This window comes from Amaranthus tricolor, chromosome 12 (genome assembly GCF_026212465.1).
Source record: "Amaranthus tricolor cultivar Red isolate AtriRed21 chromosome 12, ASM2621246v1, whole genome shotgun sequence".
Taxonomy (NCBI): Eukaryota; Viridiplantae; Streptophyta; class Magnoliopsida; order Caryophyllales; family Amaranthaceae; genus Amaranthus; species Amaranthus tricolor.
Genome location: NC_080058.1, coordinates 1,921,656 through 1,944,015, shown reverse-complemented (window position 1 = coordinate 1,944,015; position 22,360 = coordinate 1,921,656). Strand labels below are relative to the sequence as shown.

The window sequence follows — 22,360 nt, the reverse complement described above, 5'->3', positions numbered from 1 at the left end:
ATAATAATTAATAAGTCATATGATACATTACATGTTAATTAATATAAAAATATACAAAATAAAGATAAATAATAGGTAAAATTATAAGAAACTACTTATTTTATACTCCATTTGTTAAAAAACTACCTTATGTAAAAGTTTTTGCAAAAAACTACCTTATATAATACAAATCTTTGCAAAACACTACTTTTAACGGATTTTAACAATTGACCGTTAATTTTGGCCTTTGACCATCAGGTGACTCTTAAAAGGGACCTCCTTCTTCATCTCATTTTTGCTTTCCGCAAGAAATCAGAAGATTAAAGCCTTCTGAGAGAGAATGAACTCGAATCCGTAAGAAATCAAAATTATCATTGATCATACTAGCAAAATAAGATGACCATGATCTACCTAAACCAGCAGCACCAACAATAGCTTCAAGGAGTATATTACTAGCAGCAATGAAAGCAATAAAATCACCAAGTTCAATTCTAAGGAAAGAAAAAGACCCACCAGCAATAGGGACTTCTACGGCAAATTCAGTATAATAAAACCCTGATAGTAAAGCAGAAAGCCCAGAAATTGCATAAGAAAGTACAATTGCAGGGCCAGCATGGTTATGAGCTTCTTGACCCGTAATACTGAAAATATCCAACCCGACAACAGATCAAAAACTAAGCCAAATTAAATCCTACCAAGTCAAACATTTGCTTAAAGGGTTAACACTCTCTTTCCTTAATTCAACAAGCTCGAAAGAGTCAGAAGAACGACTCAATAATCGATCTTTGAGACGTGGGAAAATCTGAGAAAGGGCGGATTTGTAGTCAGAGAAAGAATTGAAGGATTTTTCAGGGAAAAAATCATGCTTTTTAAATGACCAATAACTGGTTTCGGGTTGTTGAGTTTCATCAATGGCGTTGGAGGTAGAATGAAATGAAGGAGAAGGTCCCTTTTAAGAGTCACGTGAGTGTCACGTGATGGTCAAAGGTCAAAATTAACGGTCAATTGTTAAAATCCGTTAAAAGACAGTGTTTTGCAAAGATTTGTATTATATAAGGTAGTTTTTTTTCAAAAACTTTTACATAATGTAGTTTTTTAACAAATGAGGTATAAAATAGGAATATGTTGAATTGTATTTATGTATTTTTTTTATAATGTGTCATTGTTCGTGAAGTAGTCTGAAAAGGACATATGGCTTCTAGTGAGTATTTGTCACATATAGTTAGCCTCTAGGGGTTATAAAGAAGGGGAGAGTGGATGGTATCGGCAAGTTGATGACGGATAAAGTACAATAATAAGGTATCTAATCTACAGCTTTAATTTCACGTTATGGGGAAAAAAGAATGGATAAAACACAATATGCCACTTTGAGGTGCTTGAGAGTTGAGGATAAGAATATAAGATCAATCATACTTTGTAATGCTACTTATCATTGGCCAATGCCCATTAATCCATTACCCTATCTTCTATTTTTAAGATCAGTTCGTCTTGTATTAGACTGTCTCACGGTGAGACAACTTTAAAATAAGAAGCTCATAAGCTAAATGTTTCTATTATTAGGATATTTAACCCAAATATAAGACATATCTCATGGTGAGACCGTCTCATACAAGAATTTGTGTTTTAAGATTGCCTATATGTCTTAAATAGATATTTGAGATAGTGGTTATTTATAGTGAGATAATGACATTATTGTATTAAGTAAAAATACATTTTATTTGTCGGAAAATAGTTAAAAAAAAGGAAAAAATTACCTAGAATAATCAAGCCTTTTATGATTTTCCTACAATAATCCATTCTCAACTATTGATTAACCATGAATAAGCCTAACTTTGAGGAATATTTTCCTAAAGTAAACCTGGTAATTTCAACTATAGAACTTTTTATGTGAATTTTTAAAATTTTTCTCTAATTTTACATTGATTTTTTCAGTTTATTTTTTGACGAATTAACTACTATAGCAAATCATCAGGTTATCCAAGGTTACTCTATACAATTACCCCCTAAAGTTGAGATTATTCATAGTTAATCAATAGATAAAATTATTATAAGAAAATCATAAAAAAATTAAGTTATTCTAGATAATTTTTTAAAAAATTGAAGATTTATTTCATAAAGAAGATCCTACCCGATCCAATACGCATTTGTTTATGAATGAATTATTGTTTCTATCTAAAATATCCCACGGTGAAACACTTGAAATGAGTTCTTTTAATTAAAGTACTAAACAATTACTACAAGTCACCGTAGAATATTAATATAGCTTCACAAAACAAGCTAATTACTTTATGGGTAAATAGAAAAGGAAATTGAGTTAGAAAATAAAATAAAAACAAGTAAATAATATAAATAGACGGTTAAGATGAAGAGAAAGTATACATTAGTGAATGAAATTAAAAAAAATAAGGGTTAGAAGTTAAAATCATTATCAAAAAGAAGGATGCAAAAAATGAAAATAGTGCAAAATAAAAGAAATAGAGAATATATAACAACTCATAAATACTATAAATACTATGAAACAAAATAAAATCAATTTTAAAACCAAATAAAATACAATCCATTTGGTGATATTATTTTCATGAATTATTTCTCCCACTTCCGTAAAATAATACTTGGATATCAACTAAACTTATTGTAAGATGTAGAAATAATAGTATATATTATGGTCAAATAGATGGTTCTTAACAAGTAGGTAAAGACTTGTCAAATATAACAGCTCATATACAGATACTAATACTAATATTGTATGATGCAGGCCATACGAAGGTTCATGAGTGTTAACTAAGATTAGTATTCTTATTTTAATCAACATAATTAAAAGCTTGTGATAGAGGAAATTTCAAGTAAACACATGCATAAATTTCTTTGATTTGAGTGAAGTACTTGACTTGTGGAGCATTTTTTTTTTATTATTACTGGATAGACTAAGTCACCGAAAGATTTATAAGTGCATTTCTCTCGAGTTGAATGACTCTTTGACCGCATTCTAATTTATGGGTATGAGTTGCTGCCTTCCTTCCATCTCCAAACCCTGATCATAGTTCCTATAAGCGAAATACACTAGATATGATGATGATGACGACGACGACTGAGTTACGAAAGGAGATGATTAAATGAGAATTGAACCAAATATATTATCTAAGATAAATAATGCTTGTTCAAACACTTGGCTCTGGTACAGTGTTCGGACTGGATTTATTGTTAATTACTATAATCATATAATCGGAAAAATATGAGGTGCACAATGGTAAATTGAGCTAGATTTATTGTGAATGTTAGTACACAATCGATGTGAGACAAATTCATTTTCAACATATAGCCTCCACTTAAAATTATTGTTTTTGTTAAAATGAATAATGTTTAATTATTTCAAAAACATACATACATAATTTTGTTTTTGCTAATTTTTATGGTTTTCTTTTATTTTTCTTATTCAAAAAGTTAGCTTCTTAAGCATATTTGTAAATAGGATTAAGATAAACTATCATGTCTATTGTCTATAGTTTATGCAAAAGCACCAACCCTAAGCACTCTAATTGAAGAATGCATGCATGATTCTATTTAAAGTAATTTTCTTAAATGAATATTAGATATTTTTAGAGAGAACATAAATTAAAACGTTTTCAATGTCATTATTGCATAAAAACTTTTAGAGAAAACAACAAAAAGTTTAAAAAAATTTCTCTTTTTAGAAAGTAGAATGCACTATGCCACTATCATTATTTAACACTATTATATTACCTACATAATTGTTGAAATAATACTATTTTCTACTATTTAATTCAAAAAGGTGGAATCCATTATTATTGTGCAAATGTGGGAATTATTAACATATACCGTCTATTTTTTATTATCGATATTTTAAAATTAAAACTCTAATATTATGTATTATTTTTAGATTTTAGATGAGATAAATCCCTTACAGATTAAAGGAAAAAAGTAATTAAATTTTCAAATTTCTTATTATAATTCACATACTATTTTATTCAATTAGTCTTGAAAACGTATGTGATGCTCTAACCACGTTGATTATTATTATTATTATATTAAACTTACTTAATCTACTTAATGTGAAATGAGAAGTTCCATGAAATGTATTACCTTATCTATTGTCCAAACATTAGATTCCTTATTATGGAAAGGACAAGCACAAGCCGCCTCTTGTCTTTCTTGGTTACTTTAAGTATTCGAATAATTTTTACAAGTTTTTCTAAAATAAATAATGTATAAATAGCATTTAGAATAAAATTATAACTATACCAAAATAAAATCTTAGAGGAGGTTTGAAAACTTGGTATTATGTATTAGCTTATTTGACCAACTGGTTGTATTGATCTTATTGTTAGCTGTTAAATCAACTATTTGGTAAAAGTTAATTGTTGGTTATTTAAAATATGTCAAAAACAAAATTAATTTAAAGTTAGCATAAAATTATTGACTATATGTTTTTTCAACATTTTAATTAATAAAAAGCTAAAAGCTCACTAAAAGTGTTATGAATCAAGTGTAAATAATCGATTTATATAGTTCAGCTAGACCAAATCAGAAATAATTCGATATCAAAAAGAAATTCAACTGAAAATGATCTGATTTTTAACATAACTAATTAACATCCCTATCCTTCCAACATTTCACGAGCAAAATACATGTTATGGGATAAAAAGGTTTGATGATTTTTATGTTAACCTAAAAATAAGTTAAAAAGTAATTCTTTTTGTAAATAAAACCCTTAAAAAAATGGAGAAAAAGATAGGGAAAGCCTCACTTTCTCATCACACATTACAACGGGATAAAAGGCAGAGTACCAAACCCCAACATCCACTAAGATTAGTACACTTGACTTGCTTATGTAAGGTTGTAGACTTGGATTATATGCTACTTTACAGTTATATAGTTATATATCCATATTGGACGTACATATGGGTCTATTGAATTTGGTGGTTTTGTAAAACTTTTTTTTTTTATGAGTTTATTTTGAGATAAATTTATATAATTAATTTATTTTTATAATTGATCATTCTAAAATTATATTCAATCATTTTAATATTAATTATATAGAAATCAGCTCAATAAAAATTTAATTACCATAAGAACGTCTCATATAAGAATTTGTTTTTTAAAAATATATATGTTGTCTATGTAGTTTTTGTCAATTTGTTATTGATAAAATAAAATATTTCTTTTCAGTCTTATTAAGATAACATTACTATTTTTTTGTGGGAGTTTTGTGAATAAATTTTGTAATTTTGATAAAATAGAGAAAATATTTAATAGGAAAATAGTAGTATTTGACAAAAGTAACATTCTAAATGATGGTTTTTAAAGATATTTTTACATTTCATTTAAAAAAATTAGGTTTACTTTTTATAAGAGAAAATTATAGATATTTTCCCCAGATTCCCTCAACAAATTGCACCATGTCCTCATCAAAATATTGAGCCAAGATAATTTGTATGCTACCTTATTGATTGATACTTGTTATTAAGATGTCCTCATCAAGATTTTCAATCATTAAATCGACCTATAATTTTTTAATTTTTCTTAATATTATTAAGATGTAGTTGTATTTTTATTTCATCTTAAAATAAAGTATTACATTTTGTCAAATTAACTACAAAAGGTTAATTAATTTATATAACTTATTGATTTTTAACTTAATCAAATAAATAATTAATAAAAAAAATTATATTCCAACCACTTAATAACAATTAATTTATCAAATAGTAATACTTTTCCACAGTTCGCCAAAAAATGTAACATTTACAATTCAATAGCTAACAATTACTAACTACTCACATAACTAACAATTATTCGTACAACTAATTACAGTTAACAAACTAGGTTTGGATCTTGTCGTTCCTCACCTAGCTCATTCCTTCCCTCGACCTACCCTTTACTTTAAAAGAAACATTGACCATTAATTAAGAATCAATTCTTCCCTTAATAGTTGAAGCATATGACACTTAATTTGCGCATATAAGGTGTTGAGTTGAATTCTAATTGACGCTCCTTTTCTCTCATCCTACCATGCACTCAAAGAAACTTAAGCTATTTTATGTTATCTTTTATTGAGACGACATCAAACAAAAAACTCATATATACTCTCATAAAAAAAATATTTAATCTAAATATAAAATACGTCTTTCGATAAAACAAATACAACAATGTCACAAGAAACTTTGACCATTAATTAAAAAATTTCAAAAGTAATTTACAATGTGCACACATTAATTAACCATACCTATAGATCACTATGACTTTAAAGTGGACCCTACTAAAATCCCCCTACATGAAACCGGTTGGCTTTATATTCAACGTGTCTATATTTCCGTCAAACCGCGTAGCTCTTCAACACGCCCACAAAACCACGCTCACATCATTCATAAAACCGCCATTAATTTATATTCTCACCATAATCCATTTATCCTCTTCTACATATAACCACATATATCCCCTCAAATCCTTCATAATTCACACCCAAAAAATCTCTCAAAAAACCCTAATTTTTCATCAAATTAGAAAAGATCTAATCCTTTCCATGGAAGGGTTTTCATATCAGCAATTTGGTGATGATCAAGTTGATTATTTTGATCTTCTTCCTGATCCAATTCTTGTTTTGATTCTTAACAAGCTTTTTGATGCTAAATCTTTGTGTAGTTGTCTTCTTGTATCAAAAAGATTTGCTTCTTTGGTATGTGAAATTGATTCAATTTCAATCCAAACGAATAAAAAAAGTCCCAAATCTAAGAAATTTATTGAAGATTCATCAAAATCATCAAGTGGGTCCAAGGGTTTATTCAAAAATCCATTCTTTAAGTTTATCTACAAACCAATTTCTCTAATTCAACAAGCTATTGCTAATAAAAAGATGAATTCTTTGTCAAAAAATGGTGGGGGGCTTGATGTTTTGAAATGGGTTGGAAATACTCTCAAGAATTTCCCAGATGTTCAATCAATTAATCTTGAACTTCCTTGTCATGGAGGTGAAATTGGGATTAATAAGAACATCCCACTTTTAAAATGGGAAGCTGAATTCGGGATAGAAATGGAAAAATGTGCAATTTTGGGTGCAAATTCAATTATTGATAGAAAAGAGAAAATTAGGTCAGAAAATAATGAAAATGAAACCCAGAATTTTTCAGATGAAGAACTGAAATTAAGGATTATTTGGATAATTTCTTGCTTAATTGCATCATCAGCAAGGCATAATTTAATGAAAAAAATGGTGGGTCAATGCCCGAAATTAAGAAAAGCAATAATTTCAGATGGTGGAAAACAGGGGAAACTTTGTATGAATGAAGAACAAATTGAAAATCTGAGAAATTCAATGAACATTTCAAAAAAAGAAGAAAACCCATCATTGAAATTAACATCAGAATCAAACCAAGAAAGTGATGATCATGATGAATCAAATTCAATGAATTATTCAGGGTATTTAGTGATGAAATTATGGTATGTGAAGGAATTGGAACTGCCCTGTTCTGGGAAAATTATGAAAGGAGCAACACTTGTTATGATTAAACCTGAAAAAAAAGGAAATAATGAAGAAAAAGAAAATGATGGATTGAATATGTTGAAAGCTTTTGAAGGTGAGGATGTTTTTGAAGAGGCTGCTAAAGAATTGTTGAAGAGAAAAGAGAAGAGAATGTATAGGTTGGAAATGAATTCTTCTTGATTTTTTGTTTTTTTATTTTATTTTTATTTTAATTTATCATAATTTCTGCGATTTTTGTTTTGATCTTTTTGGGAGCTAGTTTGTGTATATTAATTAGTTTTATGAGTATATTAGATTAATTTTTAGAGTTTCTTCATTTTTTATTTTTTTATATATTTGATTTGATTTGAAGTAAAAGCTAATATTTATAGTAGTAACTAATTATTGTTATAATGATAAATAAGGAAATGAAGAAGATGAAGAAGTGCAATTATTTTCAATTTAATGTTTTAATTTAAAGGATAAAATTAGGGAAATGCAATATAATGTGACTCTTCAATAATAGTTCCACTTTATTATTAATAATAGATGATAGATGATAGGGAAAGAAGAAAAGGATATAGAAGAAAAGAACAGCAAGAAGTTGAAAAGGATGCCTAAAGAACAAAGCATAAAAACAATGGCAACTTGCTCATGTATTTCTATGAATGAGGTTGCAGATTGGACTCAACTATATAAGACTATTCCTATCTCATAGTATTGGTCAGTGTTTGGGTCAGGTTTTGAGTATGGTTTGAGATAAGGTGGCCTTTTCAAGTCAAACAAAAGGACTTATTTCACAAATGAAAGTTGATTAAAGTCAATAACTGGTTTGACCGGCTGAAAATATATAAAAGTAACTATTTAAATTAATTAGAATAAAAGTAAGACAACAAGTTAAATAGAATGTCAAAAGAGCTAAGATTAGCTTTTTATTTTCAAGTTAATAGTAGTTAGAAATGTATTTGTCAAAAACCTATAAAAAGTTGTAGTCTTGTTGATAAACTAGAGTACATCTCAAAAGCAGTGTTAGCTCTTTTATAACTCTAACATTTATAACCTTAAAATAATCACTTATAATCTTTAAAAAATTAATTAGAAAAATAAACAGATTATATAAATCCTTAAATCATGGTAAGACAGTTTCATAGAAAACGTGCTGAAAAGTAGAAATGGTTAAAAGTTAAGGAGTGGAGGCACGAAATCTCTATTTTGCTGATAATATTCCTATAAGGGATCGCTTAGATTGAGTGTAAATATTTAAGGGATAAATAAAAGTCAAAGTACAAAAACAAAGTTAATTAGATAAAAGTTTAAAGGAATTTAATTGTTAGAAAGGTGAAAAAATTGGTTAGAAGGTAATGAAAATGAATAAAACAATAATTATTTCTCTCATATTGGGGGTATAAATTTACCCTAGGAGAAGGTGGAAGAATATTTTACTCCAAATGAGGAAAATTATCATCCTTTTTTATTCATCTTTTTTATTTTTACTCTCATTCTACATCTTTCATAAGTATTTCAACCACTTTATTTGCATCTCTACTTACCTTTATTTCACTAGTATGATTTTTTTTACCCCTTAAATATTTATACTCCATCCAAACGATCCCTAAGAATGCTAAAAATTGTTGCAACTAAAACTGGCATCATTTGCGACATTAGTATCACTTTGCTTGGTAAATACTATCCATAATTCCATATAACAATTCCTATAGCAAAAATTCATATGAAAATTCTAGAAAGCGTATACTGAGAAATAAATTCTTATAAAAAGTGTCAAAAACTCTATACCTTACATTTATTTACCAATCCTAATCTGAAAGTCCTGCGTAGCAATCTAAGTGAAACGGATAAGTAACCGATTTGCATCCTGAAATCGAGAAAAAAAGTTCTTGACCTCTGCAATTGTATCTGAAAGAGCTTTCGATAATCAGAGCTACACGACACGCCAACCAACTACTACTACTACATGGCATCTTCATCTGCATTACAAAGCACAATCAATAGCATCTTAAAGTTTCAGATTGGGTTCGAATCTGAAAATTACATTGCACAATCAAGCATGCAGATATCATACCATCACCCTCGCTAACGTTAAAGTCATCTTCATCATCATCAAATTGTTCGCCCTGCAAAATGTCATGTTCACAAATAATTTCACCATCACTAATATGTTCAGCCAAAAGATTAAGACGCAGACTCACAAAGCTTCCCAAACATACGGTTGCCAAAGAAAGCAGCCCGTATCTCGTAAAAGTATATGAATGCAGCATCTAAGAAAAAAACACAAGCCTACACATTGATAGACCATGAGTTGCCTAAAGTTTTCTGGCATAATGTTGTCAGCTCTCTAGGCTCTGATGTAGCATACTTTAAGCTTTGATCCATAATACACAAATTATATTATGGAAGAACTTCAACAAAAAATGACATGTATTACAACTAAAAGTCATGATTTAAGGAGTAGCTATATTATATGTACACAGCAGGAGAAGAAAAAGCTTATTGAGACGATACAGCGCAGCAAAAAATTACAAAGTATAATGAAAAGGACATGTATCATCAAAAAGATATCCAAATTGTTATATCAAAGATCAAGTAGAATTATACAAGGTATACATAGAAAGAAGGGATAGACAGAGAAGTGAACCTTAGCATAATCATCATCAGTATCAACTTCGTCTTCCTCTTCCTCCTCTACATCCTCTTCTTCCTCCTCTTCTTCGCCTTCTTTCTCCTTCTTGCCTTTTAAGGAGCCACTCTATGCATTTGAAACATTATCATATATCATATACACAAGCACAACACTTACTACAGTGGAAGGAAAATTAAACAGCAATAATACGTCAATACAAATGTTTTATACAGCACCAATCTTCAACTAGGAGCAACTATTGAATGCAATAAATATCCTAAACTATCTGCTGGTTTCCGAAAATTACTATTAGAACTTACTTCAAAATCCTTCTCAAGCTTCTCAAGATCATCTAGCTTCCGAATGTCTGCCATAGAACAATCATGGAAGAATTGTAAATATAAAGAATGAGTCGTGTTAAAAAAAACCATAGCAGGTTGATATAGTGCAAACTTAGAAGGCTAGAATCTCCAGGTTCATCCTAAGTGACAACAATATTGCATTACACCAACACAACTAAGGCTATCAACTAGGCGGGGACATCCTAACCAACAAATGAACAAAAGGGTCAGCGTGGGTTGAATTGCTGACCAAACAGATTAGTTTACAAGACATATCAACCAGTGCCTCTCAAGAGAATATGTGGGAGTTATCCTCCAAGTTCTAGTTGCAGTCACAAAAGGCTTATTCTACATAAATCTGACTATAAAAGTATTGAGCCTCGAGAGGGTGATACTTCACAACAATACACAGAACTGAAAGATGTAAAGAAAATGATGAAACTGACAAAAACTTGCATTGGTGTTTATAATTACATCAAATCCAACATAGAGCATTCTAGCATAATAAAAAAGCAACATAAACAGGCAGCTCTAAGCTATCTGAATAGCTAGGTGCAGTCAATTAACTTCGAAGTAATTAAGAATCTGAAGATCTGAAAAGTAACATCTTCAACAGTAAGCTAGCAGATCATATAAAGTACCTCGTTCTTGATTCCATCTCACCTTCCTCTTAGTCCTGGATTTTGTGCCTGAAAATTTTATCGTTTGTCAAGCTTTAGTGGATTATCAAGATATATGAGAAGAGAAGATTTAACTTTGAATTCAAAGCATGGGTATCACAAATAGAATTGAACTCACAGAATTTAACCTACCTTGTACAAGCTCTGGAGGAAAATACCCATTTTCAAGTTTTAAGACACCAGAACCTAAAAGCGACTCCCGACCAAATCTCGCTTTCTTGTTGACTTTGTCATAATATCTCTCAATGTCCACGGAGTCTTCGTCTGAGAATAGTAAAAAATATTATTGTGTGAAAACCACTCATTCTGTGCTGGTCACAGGATGGTCCTCCAAAAATAACATTGGCAAAACAAACAGAATGTATAGCGCATTGTCATGTGTGAATTCTTCGGTAAAAATTGGTCTGCTGCTTCACCTGATTATGCTTGCAAATGATAATATTGGAAGGTTATTTCTGTTAGACCTTTCATTTGGAACCTGGTGACTACTAGCAGCTTCATTGAAATTAAGTACAAAACTTTTACTTAGATGTAATTCAGAGCCAAAAGTTGTTAACACATCTATTTTAGCCTTCATTGGCAATGGATTATCTGAAGTTACAAAGTAAAATGTTGTCCAACTTGATATAAATGTGAAATATTTTCAACAAAATTGATACAATCCCATTCAGTCAATATCATTTCTAGATAGTCTCAACTTGTAATAGTTGAGTAGTCCGATCTATATACTATCGAATTTGATTTGTGATAAGGTAAGCTGTTTTTGATAGTCCCAAATGTATAAGGGTCTCATCAATTGGTACTTCCTCTATAGGTAAATTTTCAATCCCGTGCATTCCGAGGAATTTTATAATTTTTTCCTCATTCAAGCGTCAATTCAGCAAAAGGAAGGAATAAATAAAACCATCCTCAATGTTACGATAAAGTGGGAAAGGAACTGTTACCCCAAAAGCCTTTAAAAATATAATTTCGCTGCATGGATTTTGTAAGAGAAGGGAAGGCAATTATTCCTTTGTTCCAACATAATACTCCGTGCCAGTACCTTCATTCACTCACCATAGTCTTGCACTGAAAATTCAAGAGCATTGTATCTTCAAAATAACACTCCTGACAGCTGCACTCTGGTAGCCACAGAACTCCACATCACCTCCGATCTCACTCCTAGCAGCTACACCTTCCATTTAGCGGTTTGGTGGAGTGAATGGGAGAAGCCGAGGTGGAGTAGGATTAGAGATGGCAGTAAGTATCAGGCAGTTGGAGGTGGATCAATGGTATCAGTGGTGGTCAAAAGTCAATCATACAATAGAAGAGTTTGAAGAAATCTTCACATCCAAAGGGACAAGAGGGGAAGAGAGGCTAAGAGCCTACGACGTGACATAGTGTGATTAATAGACCAAGCGGAAAACTTCATCCCATAAGAAAAGAGTCGAGGGAGACCAAAAAGGTTGTGATTTGTGATGCAAAGTTCAATCATAGAATAGAAGAGTTTGAAGAAATCTTCACATCCAAAGGGACAAGAGGGGAAGAGAGGCTAAGAGCCTACGACGTGACATAGTGTGATTAATAGACCAAGCGGAAGACTTCATCCCATAAGAAAAGAGTCGAGGGAGCCCAAAAAGGTTGTGATTTGTAATGCAAAGTCCTATTAACTATATGAATTTTCAAAAATGAAAACAGAAGCTGATCCATAACTGAATTCAAAATTTCTAGATACGCCCACCAGCATTTGCTAGTTTGTACTGAAAGTACTACATTGGAGTAAGTAGTAGCTAAGTCAAACTCTCAAAATACATGCTATCATAAAGCTCAATTTCATTAAAATTGAATTTCTAAATTAACAATAGATGCAGACATAAATATCATGTTGGAAGCTCATAAACTACCTGATAAAGTTTCCTCAAGATAGTATGGTGAATTTCTAAAGAAATTCCGAAACCTATAATTACGTATTGCTAATTCCTTCTCTTCAGGAACCTTGTTTCTATCAGGCAATCTGATCTCCTGTGGTCCAAAATAACAAGATCATCGATTTAGAAATTCCAGTAATAACCACAATAGGGAGGGATAGAGATATTGAGCCTGCTAAATAAACAATATTAATAGTAGAAACAATAAAGAAAAAGATTACAATGAACACATTAACACAAAATACAGAAATGCTTTTGTTTTGTCGAGTACATTCAGAAAGGCTTCTTTTTTCTCAAGTAAACTTAATGAAATTAACAAGAATAGAGGACCCCTCCGCAATTATTGTTCAACCCGTTTTTATAACTTAAAAAAGACATTGAGGATGTATTCATAATTGTACATACACATGTAAAGAGCTATCTCAGAATGGTAAAAGCAGTCAAAAACATATTTCAAAACTGAAAAGAGCATGAAATGTTGTTTCAAATATGAACTTTGCTCCAATAAAATGAGGGAAATCGACCAAACCCAACCAGTGACCAAACCAGTGACCATTTGATACGGGCACCTACTAAGTATATTTTCTCTTCTCTTCTTTATATCACTTTTCTTTTTATTTATTTATCTTCTTATGGGTTTTAAACTTTTTTTAGAATTTCTAATTTAATTTTTCTTAGTTTTTCAGGTACTTCACACCCAACGAGTGACTGCTTTTGCACTTCAGCAAATGAAAAAGGTGTTGTGTTACACTTACTGTTGTATCCAAGATTAAAAACAAGAAACCAGATGAATTAGATGAACTTACTCACAGGAAAAAGAACAAAAGGATGTTGTGGGGCAAAGTTGAAGCCTCCTCCACCAAATCCCCCACGTCCTCGACCTCGACCTCTAAATGCCATCTATCAAAAAAAGTGGAAAATACTAATAAATATAATAGATGATCACAATCATTTCCAAAAGTGATGAAACCAAACTTAAAAGAAAAAGAACAAAACGAAAGAAAAAGAACCAACAGATGGAAAATATACTAAAATCAATGACAAATTGAGAACGATTGCATTGCAATAAGCTGTTATTTTGTCATAGAATAGATGAAAGATATAGAAAACCATAGGAAACAATAACTAGTATTTCAGAAATACCTAATAACCACCCCATATCGAGGCAAGTAAATGAAAGAAGGAAGAAGATGTACTGGCACAATATAAATTTATTGTCCATTAAGCTCAATCTACATTAGATAGTCGACATTTAAGCAATAACAGAATTAATCAACAATATATCATCCACCTAGTTCCATGATATGAGTACGGAAATGCTCTACCAACATAATAGGAAAGTATTATAACTTGAAACAAATTAAAGAACTTAATCGAACAGAATGAAAACTGTCAAGAACTATTAAACCTGAACATAGACATTTTACAAATGGCATGGTTCTTGCCAAAGTGGCACTTTGCAACTAGTACAAATCTCATTGAGACAAGTATCATCATCATTCTACATACTAAGGCCACTACCAATCAATTCAATTCAACTAATCTTATACACAGAAATACTAAGGCAAGTGAAACGAGTTGGATACAGAAATACATTACTAAAGCCACTACCAACCAATTCAATTCAAGAATGCTTTAATTTTGTTCAGAAAACACTTCCACTCCATTAATTTATGTCTCTCGAATGCTTCATTTTGTTTAGAAATTAGTTGAATATAATCTATTATTTAGGGTTTTATGGGTTCAATGGAATTGAAAAAAATAACATAGGAAAAAAAAATGCATGCATCAACGAAAATAAAAAGAAAAGAAAACCCACAAATCAATTTTCAATAGCAAAATTGATCATAATTGGATTAAATCATAAGAAAACTAACGGATTTGAATGAATTAGAGACGGCGGAAGCGGCGAAGGCTAAAGAAACTGTGCCGGCGAGAGCTTGATCGATTCGGCGGCTTCAGCGTACGCGGCGGGTTATGCTTTTTGACTTAATAGAGTTTTTTTTATTTAATAGAGTTTTGATTTTTGGCTAATTATTTTCTTTCCTTCCTTTTTATTCATTTACTTTTTTCCTATTTTATCCTTTTGTTTTTTGAAAATTAAAATTAAAGTTTTTTAAAGACATATTATTCTAAACATTTAACTTTGAAATACTATTTAAAATTCTAAATTAAAAAAGTTGTTAAAATTATTGAATGTATTTTGAGAAAATAGATAATACTCTCAAAAAACTCTATTATTGTCTTATTCAATAATACTCTCTCTTATTCAATAAGAATGTCTTATTTGCTTTTTGCACATTATTATTTATCTCATTAAATTATACCCCAACGTGCCCCAATCCAATTTTGTTTGGTTAAAAGTTACTTAGTGCAATTGGGATCAGAGTTATTCATATTTAATCAAAAGTTATGATTATTGTAGAAAAATTAATAAAAGGTTATACATTTTTGTTTTGGGTTTAGGATTGACCTTAACCTAATTAATTGGGTCAAAAGTTTCAAGTAAAACTCACTTACTTATTATGACTTAGGTTTAGATCGAATTAGCATATCATGTCAGCTTTTACCGAGTCTAGTCTAAATAGTTGATTAAAATCCGACAATAAAATCACTATTTTCGTCTGATGAAACAAACCAACATCAACAACAACAAATAGTCTAACAACTAATATTCATTGTGATAATACAAATAAATTCGCAAATCCCACGTTTTCTTTTTCATTTGTTTTTCTTTAACGACCAATAAAGAGTCAATGACCAACTAATCCAAAAAAAATATTAAAATCCAACAAGAACAAATGATGAAGTCAACTATGATGTTCCCATTTAATGATTAGATATTTAAATGAGCCTTTACAGAAAAAGTAAGACAAGGGTTCATTTGAATTAAAGAGGGGGAAAATTGAACAATTTCTTGATTAATTATGGGTTTTTCCAATGAAAATGTAATCGGGTTTGGATTGGCTCTTTCATCAAGTGCATTCATTGGTGCTAGTTTCATCATCAAAAAGAAAGGGTTATGGAAAGCTAGTGTTTCAGGGGTTAGAGCTGGTATACTTTTCAGTTTTCACCCATTATATTTTCATCAAAGTTCTTAATTTTTTTTATTGATTATTTCTGGGTTTTTAGAATTATGTTTGAATTTTTGATTTTCAGGTCTTGGAGGACATTCATATCTTTTTGAGCCTTTATGGTGGTTTGGGCTATTCATGAGTAAGTCTTCGTTAATTGTAATTGTGTTTTAAAGCTTAATTTTATTTGGGTTTTTTAGGGATTGATTATATAAGGTAGGCTGAGCGAAGGGGAGGACTAGGTGAAAATCATACCGCATATCTTACATCAGGAAAGTGGTACTTGCTCCAATCGAAATAAAACCCGATTCTTAATCTACTATCATTTAATTTGGGGATTTTGTATTGTGTAACATGTAACACAAGAATGACATTGAGTTGGTTCAATTGACCTGCATAGACGAGTGATCGAACTACTCAATGTCACGTGATTCGCTAATCTCCTCGAGAATCACGAATAAAAAACGCAAGTTATGATTGGTTTTGGGTTATTCTTAGGCAAATTTGAGCGAATTGTGAATTTAAAAAGCAAATTAGCAAACGAATTATGTTACGCTAGAGTTGCTTTACACTACTATTATGGATTCACTATTGATTTAAGGCATGTTGTATTGTATGATAGTATATCATGATTGGGATTTGAGGTTCTTCCACCAGTTTTTAATTAAAAACAAAATTTTGATGTGTTGTTTTGGGTACAGTGATTGTTGGTGAGGCTGCAAATTTTGTGGCATATGCATATGCTCCAGCTATTCTTGTTACACCAATGGGAGCCTTAAGCATAATTGTCAGGTATTCTATTTAAAATATCCTTTTTGTTATAATTCATCACCCTCCGGCCTTAGGGATTCTCGATTAAATTGGTTATAAGACTTTGTTACTCGAACACGTTCCACTTGATACATTAATCTTCATGTGAATCGCGAATTAAGAAAACCGAACTATTTTCTGTTTTGAATTAACAATTATTCATCTTGAGTGAATCGCCAAATCAAAAGGCGAATCATTCTAGTCTGTCTTATTATACTTTAAAACATATCTGACTTATACGCTTCTACTAGAGTCTGAGTAACATTGTTCTTAAATCATTTAATTAGGGTTATTGATTCAAAAGATGATCTCTAATTTAGTTGATGTCGTGCCTGCGTGCAATGTTGCATCATTCGTTGGCTAATTTGCTTTTTAAATTCGCGTTCGCTCAAAATGACCAAAAAATAGCCTAAAACCAACCATAATTCACTTTTTGATTCGCAATTTTATGTTGACTCATTTTATGTTGAGAGAGAGACTAAACAAATTTGGAATCATGGGTTGTCTAATGTACACTTACTCGGACTTTTGTTTTGAACATGAGCATGGATACCGGAATTTTGTTTGAAGATTTTCATAGAATAGTCGAGTCTGTCATATACTTTGAAACATATCCAATTTATAGGCTTCTACCAGAACCCGAGTAACATTGTTCTTAGATCATATAATTCGGGCTATTGATTTCAAAAGATGATCTCTGATTTATATGATGCAGTGCTGTTTTGGCTCATTTTATGTTGAAAGAGAGACTAAACAAATTGGGAATCATGGGTTGTGTGATGTGCATTGTTGGCTCGGTCATTATAGTGATTCATGCACCACAAGAACATGCTATCACTTCTATAAAAGAAATATGGAACTTAGCTACTCAGATGGGTAAATTTTTGAATATATCTTGGCTATGATCTCTTTATAATTCATTCGGGAAAAATATCTAACCTTAAACGATTTGTCTGCGGTTTTTTTCAGCTTTCCTTCTTTATGTTGCCACCGTGCTTGTGCTGGTTTTCATTTTGGTGCTATACTTTGCACCATTGTGTGGAAACTCGAATGTGCTGGTTTTCACTGGAATTTGCTCCTTGATGGGCTCTCTCTCGGTATTGATCTTTTTCCTGAAACCTTCATTGGAGACGAGTAGCTTAGTTTCGAAATTATATATATATAACCTTTCACGTAAAGGTATTCAAAACAGACCCGATAATTCGATATTCGCCCGACCTTACACCTGAATCCGATTTGACCCGACTTAAAAATGGATTTACAATTATGTAAAAACTAATGTTCACACAAAATCAGATTTTAAACCAACCTGAAACACCTGATTCGAAATTAACTTGATGACTCGAATGAACACCTAGTTTCACGGTTAATGATATACTCTTCTCCTCCCAATCATAGTAAACATTTAAATGAAAACTGAAGCTTATGTGCAGGTTATGAGTGTCAAAGCTCTTGGAATTTCCTTGAAATTGACATTTGCCGGAAATAATCAACTTCTTTACCCAGAAACATGGTTCTTTACATTGGTGCTCCTGATATGCATCCTCACTCAAATGAATTATCTGAATAAGGTTTGTTATTTAGAATTGATTTCTTAATTTCAAAAACTATTCTTATATATCTGTTATTATTGATATTAATTCATATTCTAAGGTAGGCGGAAACTCATTTTTGTGCTTCTAAAAGTCATTTTATACGTCCGAGTCCCATCCCTTTGAGGTGGAAATCATATGTACGTTGCAATTGAGACACTAATTGTTCGTATTACCTTCATTTGGATTCAGATAGGGGAAGGAACGAAAATGGAGGGAAGGGAATAGAAAGGAGTAACTCTTTCATATTTTACACAAACTAAATCCTTTCAAGGTTCCTTCCAGCTAGAGGTGTTCAAAACAGATTCGACGATCCGATATTTATCTGACCTTGTAACCGAACCCGACTTGACCCGACTTTAAAATCAATTTAAAATATGTAAAAAGCAATATGGACACTAGACCCGATTTTAAACAGACCCGAGATACATGACTTGTAATCGACCTAATTACCCAAATGAACACCTCTATTTCCAACGTTGTAAAGATTTGAAGGGAAAACTAGAGAAGAAAAGTGTTTTCCTTCCCTTCCTTTCCATTCCTTTCCTTCCGAAACTCTTATCCAAACATACGCTAAAGGTGCTTATGATCTTTATTATCAGCTATTATGAAAATGATTCATGTATGTGGTTCAATATGAAGTGTTAAATAGCATTCTATATGAACAAGTGTCGACGATCCAACATGAGTAAACATTTACTCTAAACAAATAGATATTATGATTGCGCTTGTACAAGCACACAACGACTTCAATAACAATTTCTTGGCTGTCATGGCTAGGTGTGGCGCACAAATTATGAATGAGTTTGATTACTGGTACTTCATTTACCTTGATTCTAGCGTAACTGTTTCGATGAATATCTAGCTTAACAACTTTATCTTTTCTTTTCTTCAGGCTCTGGACACATTTAACACTGCGATCGTGTCGCCTATATACTATGTCATGTTCACAACACTTACCATTCTTGCCAGTGTTATAATGTTCAAGGTAATTTCAACTCGTTTTGCTTCCAATTGACCTTTTTATGCCATGTCTACTGATGGAAAATGTTGATGATGCAATAAGATCATTCATGTTTCAACTTGAATGTTCCAAAATTAATAGATTGGTATTTGGTTCTATTCTTGACTTAAATAAACGGATTTTTTCTGTATTTTGAAGCATGTGTTCTCCATAGACCTTTTCCGTTGCACTTTTGCTCACCCTTTAGAACCCAGTCCTAAGATTGGTTCATGATATACCTAAGCAAATTGAGATATGTTTATTAGGTTGTTCGTTAGTTTTTTATTTTCTTAAAAACAAGTGATTGGATATCTTGAAAGTTGGTAACTCATCATCATCATATTCAGTATATCACGCTCATAGAAACTATGATTAAGGTTGAGGAGGGATGCAAGATGGCATACCATACCTTTTATCAAAGGACGTTTTAACCATTGAAACCCTCATAATTATGGATAACTAAGATTGTGAAACGTATTTCAGGATTGGAATGGTCAAGACGGAGGAGCCATTGTATCAGAAATTTGTGGCTTTATTGTTATCATCTCGGGAACAATCTTGTTGCAGATGACAAAGGAGGTTATGGAGAGACTGCCATCTTTTAAAGGTATGACATGAGTTTGAACATATGAAAGCTGCATATCCATTTTCTATACACTCACTATCCTATTGAAGCGAAAAATCCCAAGTTGCGCCCATGTATGCTAGATGTTTCAAAATATGCGACTGTGGGTAGAGTGTAGATGCAGTGTTAGATGGCCTCTCACTCCATACTAAATTCCATTACCGCAATGCCATTGAGTGGTCCCACCTAAGCGGGGTTTGCGGGGTGGGATGTACGCAAAATACCCTTGTTAGTGATCACAAAGAGATTGTTTCTGATTACCTTTAGCAAACCTCATAGGCGCATCAACAACTTTCCGTAAGTAAGAAGTACACATGATTTGATTTGTCATTTAATATAGTCCATTATGATTCAAAACCATTGAAAACATCCTCTTTGTTAGTTTTTCACTAACAAGGGTGAGGTTGCGTACACTCGATCCCCTAAACGCTACCTTAGGTAGGAGTCACTTAATGTCGTTGGGTAATGGTATGTTGTATGATTCAAAATCAAAAAACTATAAATAAATCCTTAGCTCATATTTAAAGGGACATCCTCTAACTCCGAAATAATGTACTATGATTTTGTCGCAGGTGGTGCTTACGCACCCATGTCCCCCACCCTCACAGCCGGACTTTGTGCTGGAAATGCAGAGTTTTCAAAGTCTGAATGGGACGACATAGAATATTCAGGCGAACTTTTCTTGAAGAGGCAAGACTCTTATGCGTAGATGACTCCGTATAAACCTTGATGACCGATGCTGTCTGTGAGCTCGAAACATGCATATATTCATTCCTGTGGATCTTCGGTGCTCCAAGAACCATTTTTATTGCGAGATATTCCTCAAAGTGGCCAAAATGCGAAGCTGTTACGAGCTCAAATCGCATTAGCGATTGGTAGAACACTAGTCTTGTTGTGCTGTACCGTCTTACTACTGGTGCATTCATGGCTTGAAGCGAGTCCAACAATTTGTGTATTCTGTGTTTATGTGATGAAATATAGTATATAGATGATTGTATATAGGGAAAATAATTGTTTATAATTATTTATTACATTAATTGAAACAACACTCCATTAAATGGCTCTTGCCTATGCTTCCACTTTTAACGGAATTTGGTGGTCGATATTGCTCAATTTATCCTTGTTAAAACAAAAGCTATTTCTAATAGGTCCCTGGTAACAAATATTATTTGTAAGTTTACATAATTAAAAATTACATTTGATGTAACTGGTCAATCTACTATAATCTATTATTATTCAAATTTAAAGAATCATAAATTTTTGGATCAATGGAATATGTGAATTACTACATTAATTTTAATTTTTTTATTATATTTAAAATCTAAGGATTCTTATAGCTAGTGGTAATTTGTAATTATCATAAATTGTTATATGAGACGGTCTCAGCGTAAGACATATCCTATAAATAGGATAAATAGCTCAATTAATACAATTTTAAAAAAGATTCTGATATTATAAGTCTTACTTTGATATCGTTTTACTGAAATACGATTCCTTACAAGAATAGCCATATAACTAAAAAAATGGATCATTTATTGGACTTTAGTAGTGCATTTAAGAAGCTAGCGGGCTTCATGTGAAATAAGGGCTTCAAGAGATATCATCCTATCACCTATGAGGTTATGACCTGCATAGTCATACGCAAAGAGTTCATAGTTAACTGCATTCACCTTTCCTTTATCAATCAATTTGTCCATCTATATTATATGCTAAATGTGTTATTCTCAATGACACGTTATTTATTATGTCAAAATTTTAAAGGTAAAAATAATAATATTTAACAGATTAACTTATATTTATTTTCATAAATATTAAGTAAGATGATTTTCGCTTTTTAGATTAAATATTAAAATATCCTCTATTATAGGTGTATATTATATAAGTTGATTTATTTATTTATAAATGTATAGTAACACTAGAAGTTAAGCTAATTGGACTATACGAGATTACTAGTACATTGATTGTTATGTTTTAAATTGATATGGTATTTTTTTAAGAAAAACTACGTAAAGGGATTGTGATTTTTATTATTAAAAAAAGTTTTATAAAAAATTGGCCCAGCATATATTAAGTCTGTCTTATGATAATACGGTCTTAATAAAGAATATAACTTAAAATAAACTTCTTAGTTTTGTTTAGATACTCTTTATATAAAATTATGTGTAATTCAATTCCAAAATTTTATTTAGAAGAGACAATACTTGCTCTATTTGAAACAAAATTCATTCTAATAATAA

At 31.3% G+C, this 22,360-nt stretch overlaps 3 protein-coding genes across 3 annotated transcripts; 2 read left to right on the top strand and 1 right to left on the bottom strand.

Annotated features, from left to right (window-relative positions):
- The first annotated feature begins 6,128 nt into the window (after positions 1 to 6,128).
- On the top strand, positions 6,129 to 7,914 carry LOC130828072 (F-box protein At1g30200-like). Its single transcript, XM_057693867.1, has one exon. The coding sequence runs from the start codon at positions 6,233 to 6,235 to the stop codon at positions 7,652 to 7,654; it is 1,422 nt and encodes a 473-aa protein (XP_057549850.1). The 5' UTR covers positions 6,129 to 6,232; the 3' UTR covers positions 7,655 to 7,914.
- A 1,191-nt stretch (positions 7,915 to 9,105) lies between these two features.
- LOC130828075 (uncharacterized) lies at positions 9,106 to 15,053 on the bottom strand. The gene is made up of 9 exons (XM_057693869.1): positions 14,897 to 15,053; positions 13,830 to 13,919; positions 12,996 to 13,113; positions 11,245 to 11,376; positions 11,074 to 11,121; positions 10,412 to 10,458; positions 10,107 to 10,217; positions 9,534 to 9,585; positions 9,106 to 9,438 (listed from the first exon to the last, which is right to left on the bottom strand). The coding sequence occupies exons 2-9, from the start codon at positions 13,917 to 13,919 to the stop codon at positions 9,422 to 9,424; spliced, it is 615 nt and encodes a 204-aa protein (XP_057549852.1). The 5' UTR covers positions 14,897 to 15,053; the 3' UTR covers positions 9,106 to 9,421.
- Positions 15,054 to 15,650: 597 nt separating this feature from the next.
- Positions 15,651 to 21,325, top strand: LOC130828074 (probable magnesium transporter NIPA7). The gene is made up of 9 exons (XM_057693868.1): positions 15,651 to 16,073; positions 16,179 to 16,235; positions 16,795 to 16,885; positions 17,619 to 17,779; positions 17,873 to 18,000; positions 18,337 to 18,474; positions 19,391 to 19,483; positions 19,982 to 20,105; positions 20,696 to 21,325. The coding sequence occupies exons 1-9, from the start codon at positions 15,947 to 15,949 to the stop codon at positions 20,830 to 20,832; spliced, it is 1,056 nt and encodes a 351-aa protein (XP_057549851.1). The 5' UTR covers positions 15,651 to 15,946; the 3' UTR covers positions 20,833 to 21,325.
- The last annotated feature ends 1,035 nt before the right edge of the window (positions 21,326 to 22,360 follow it).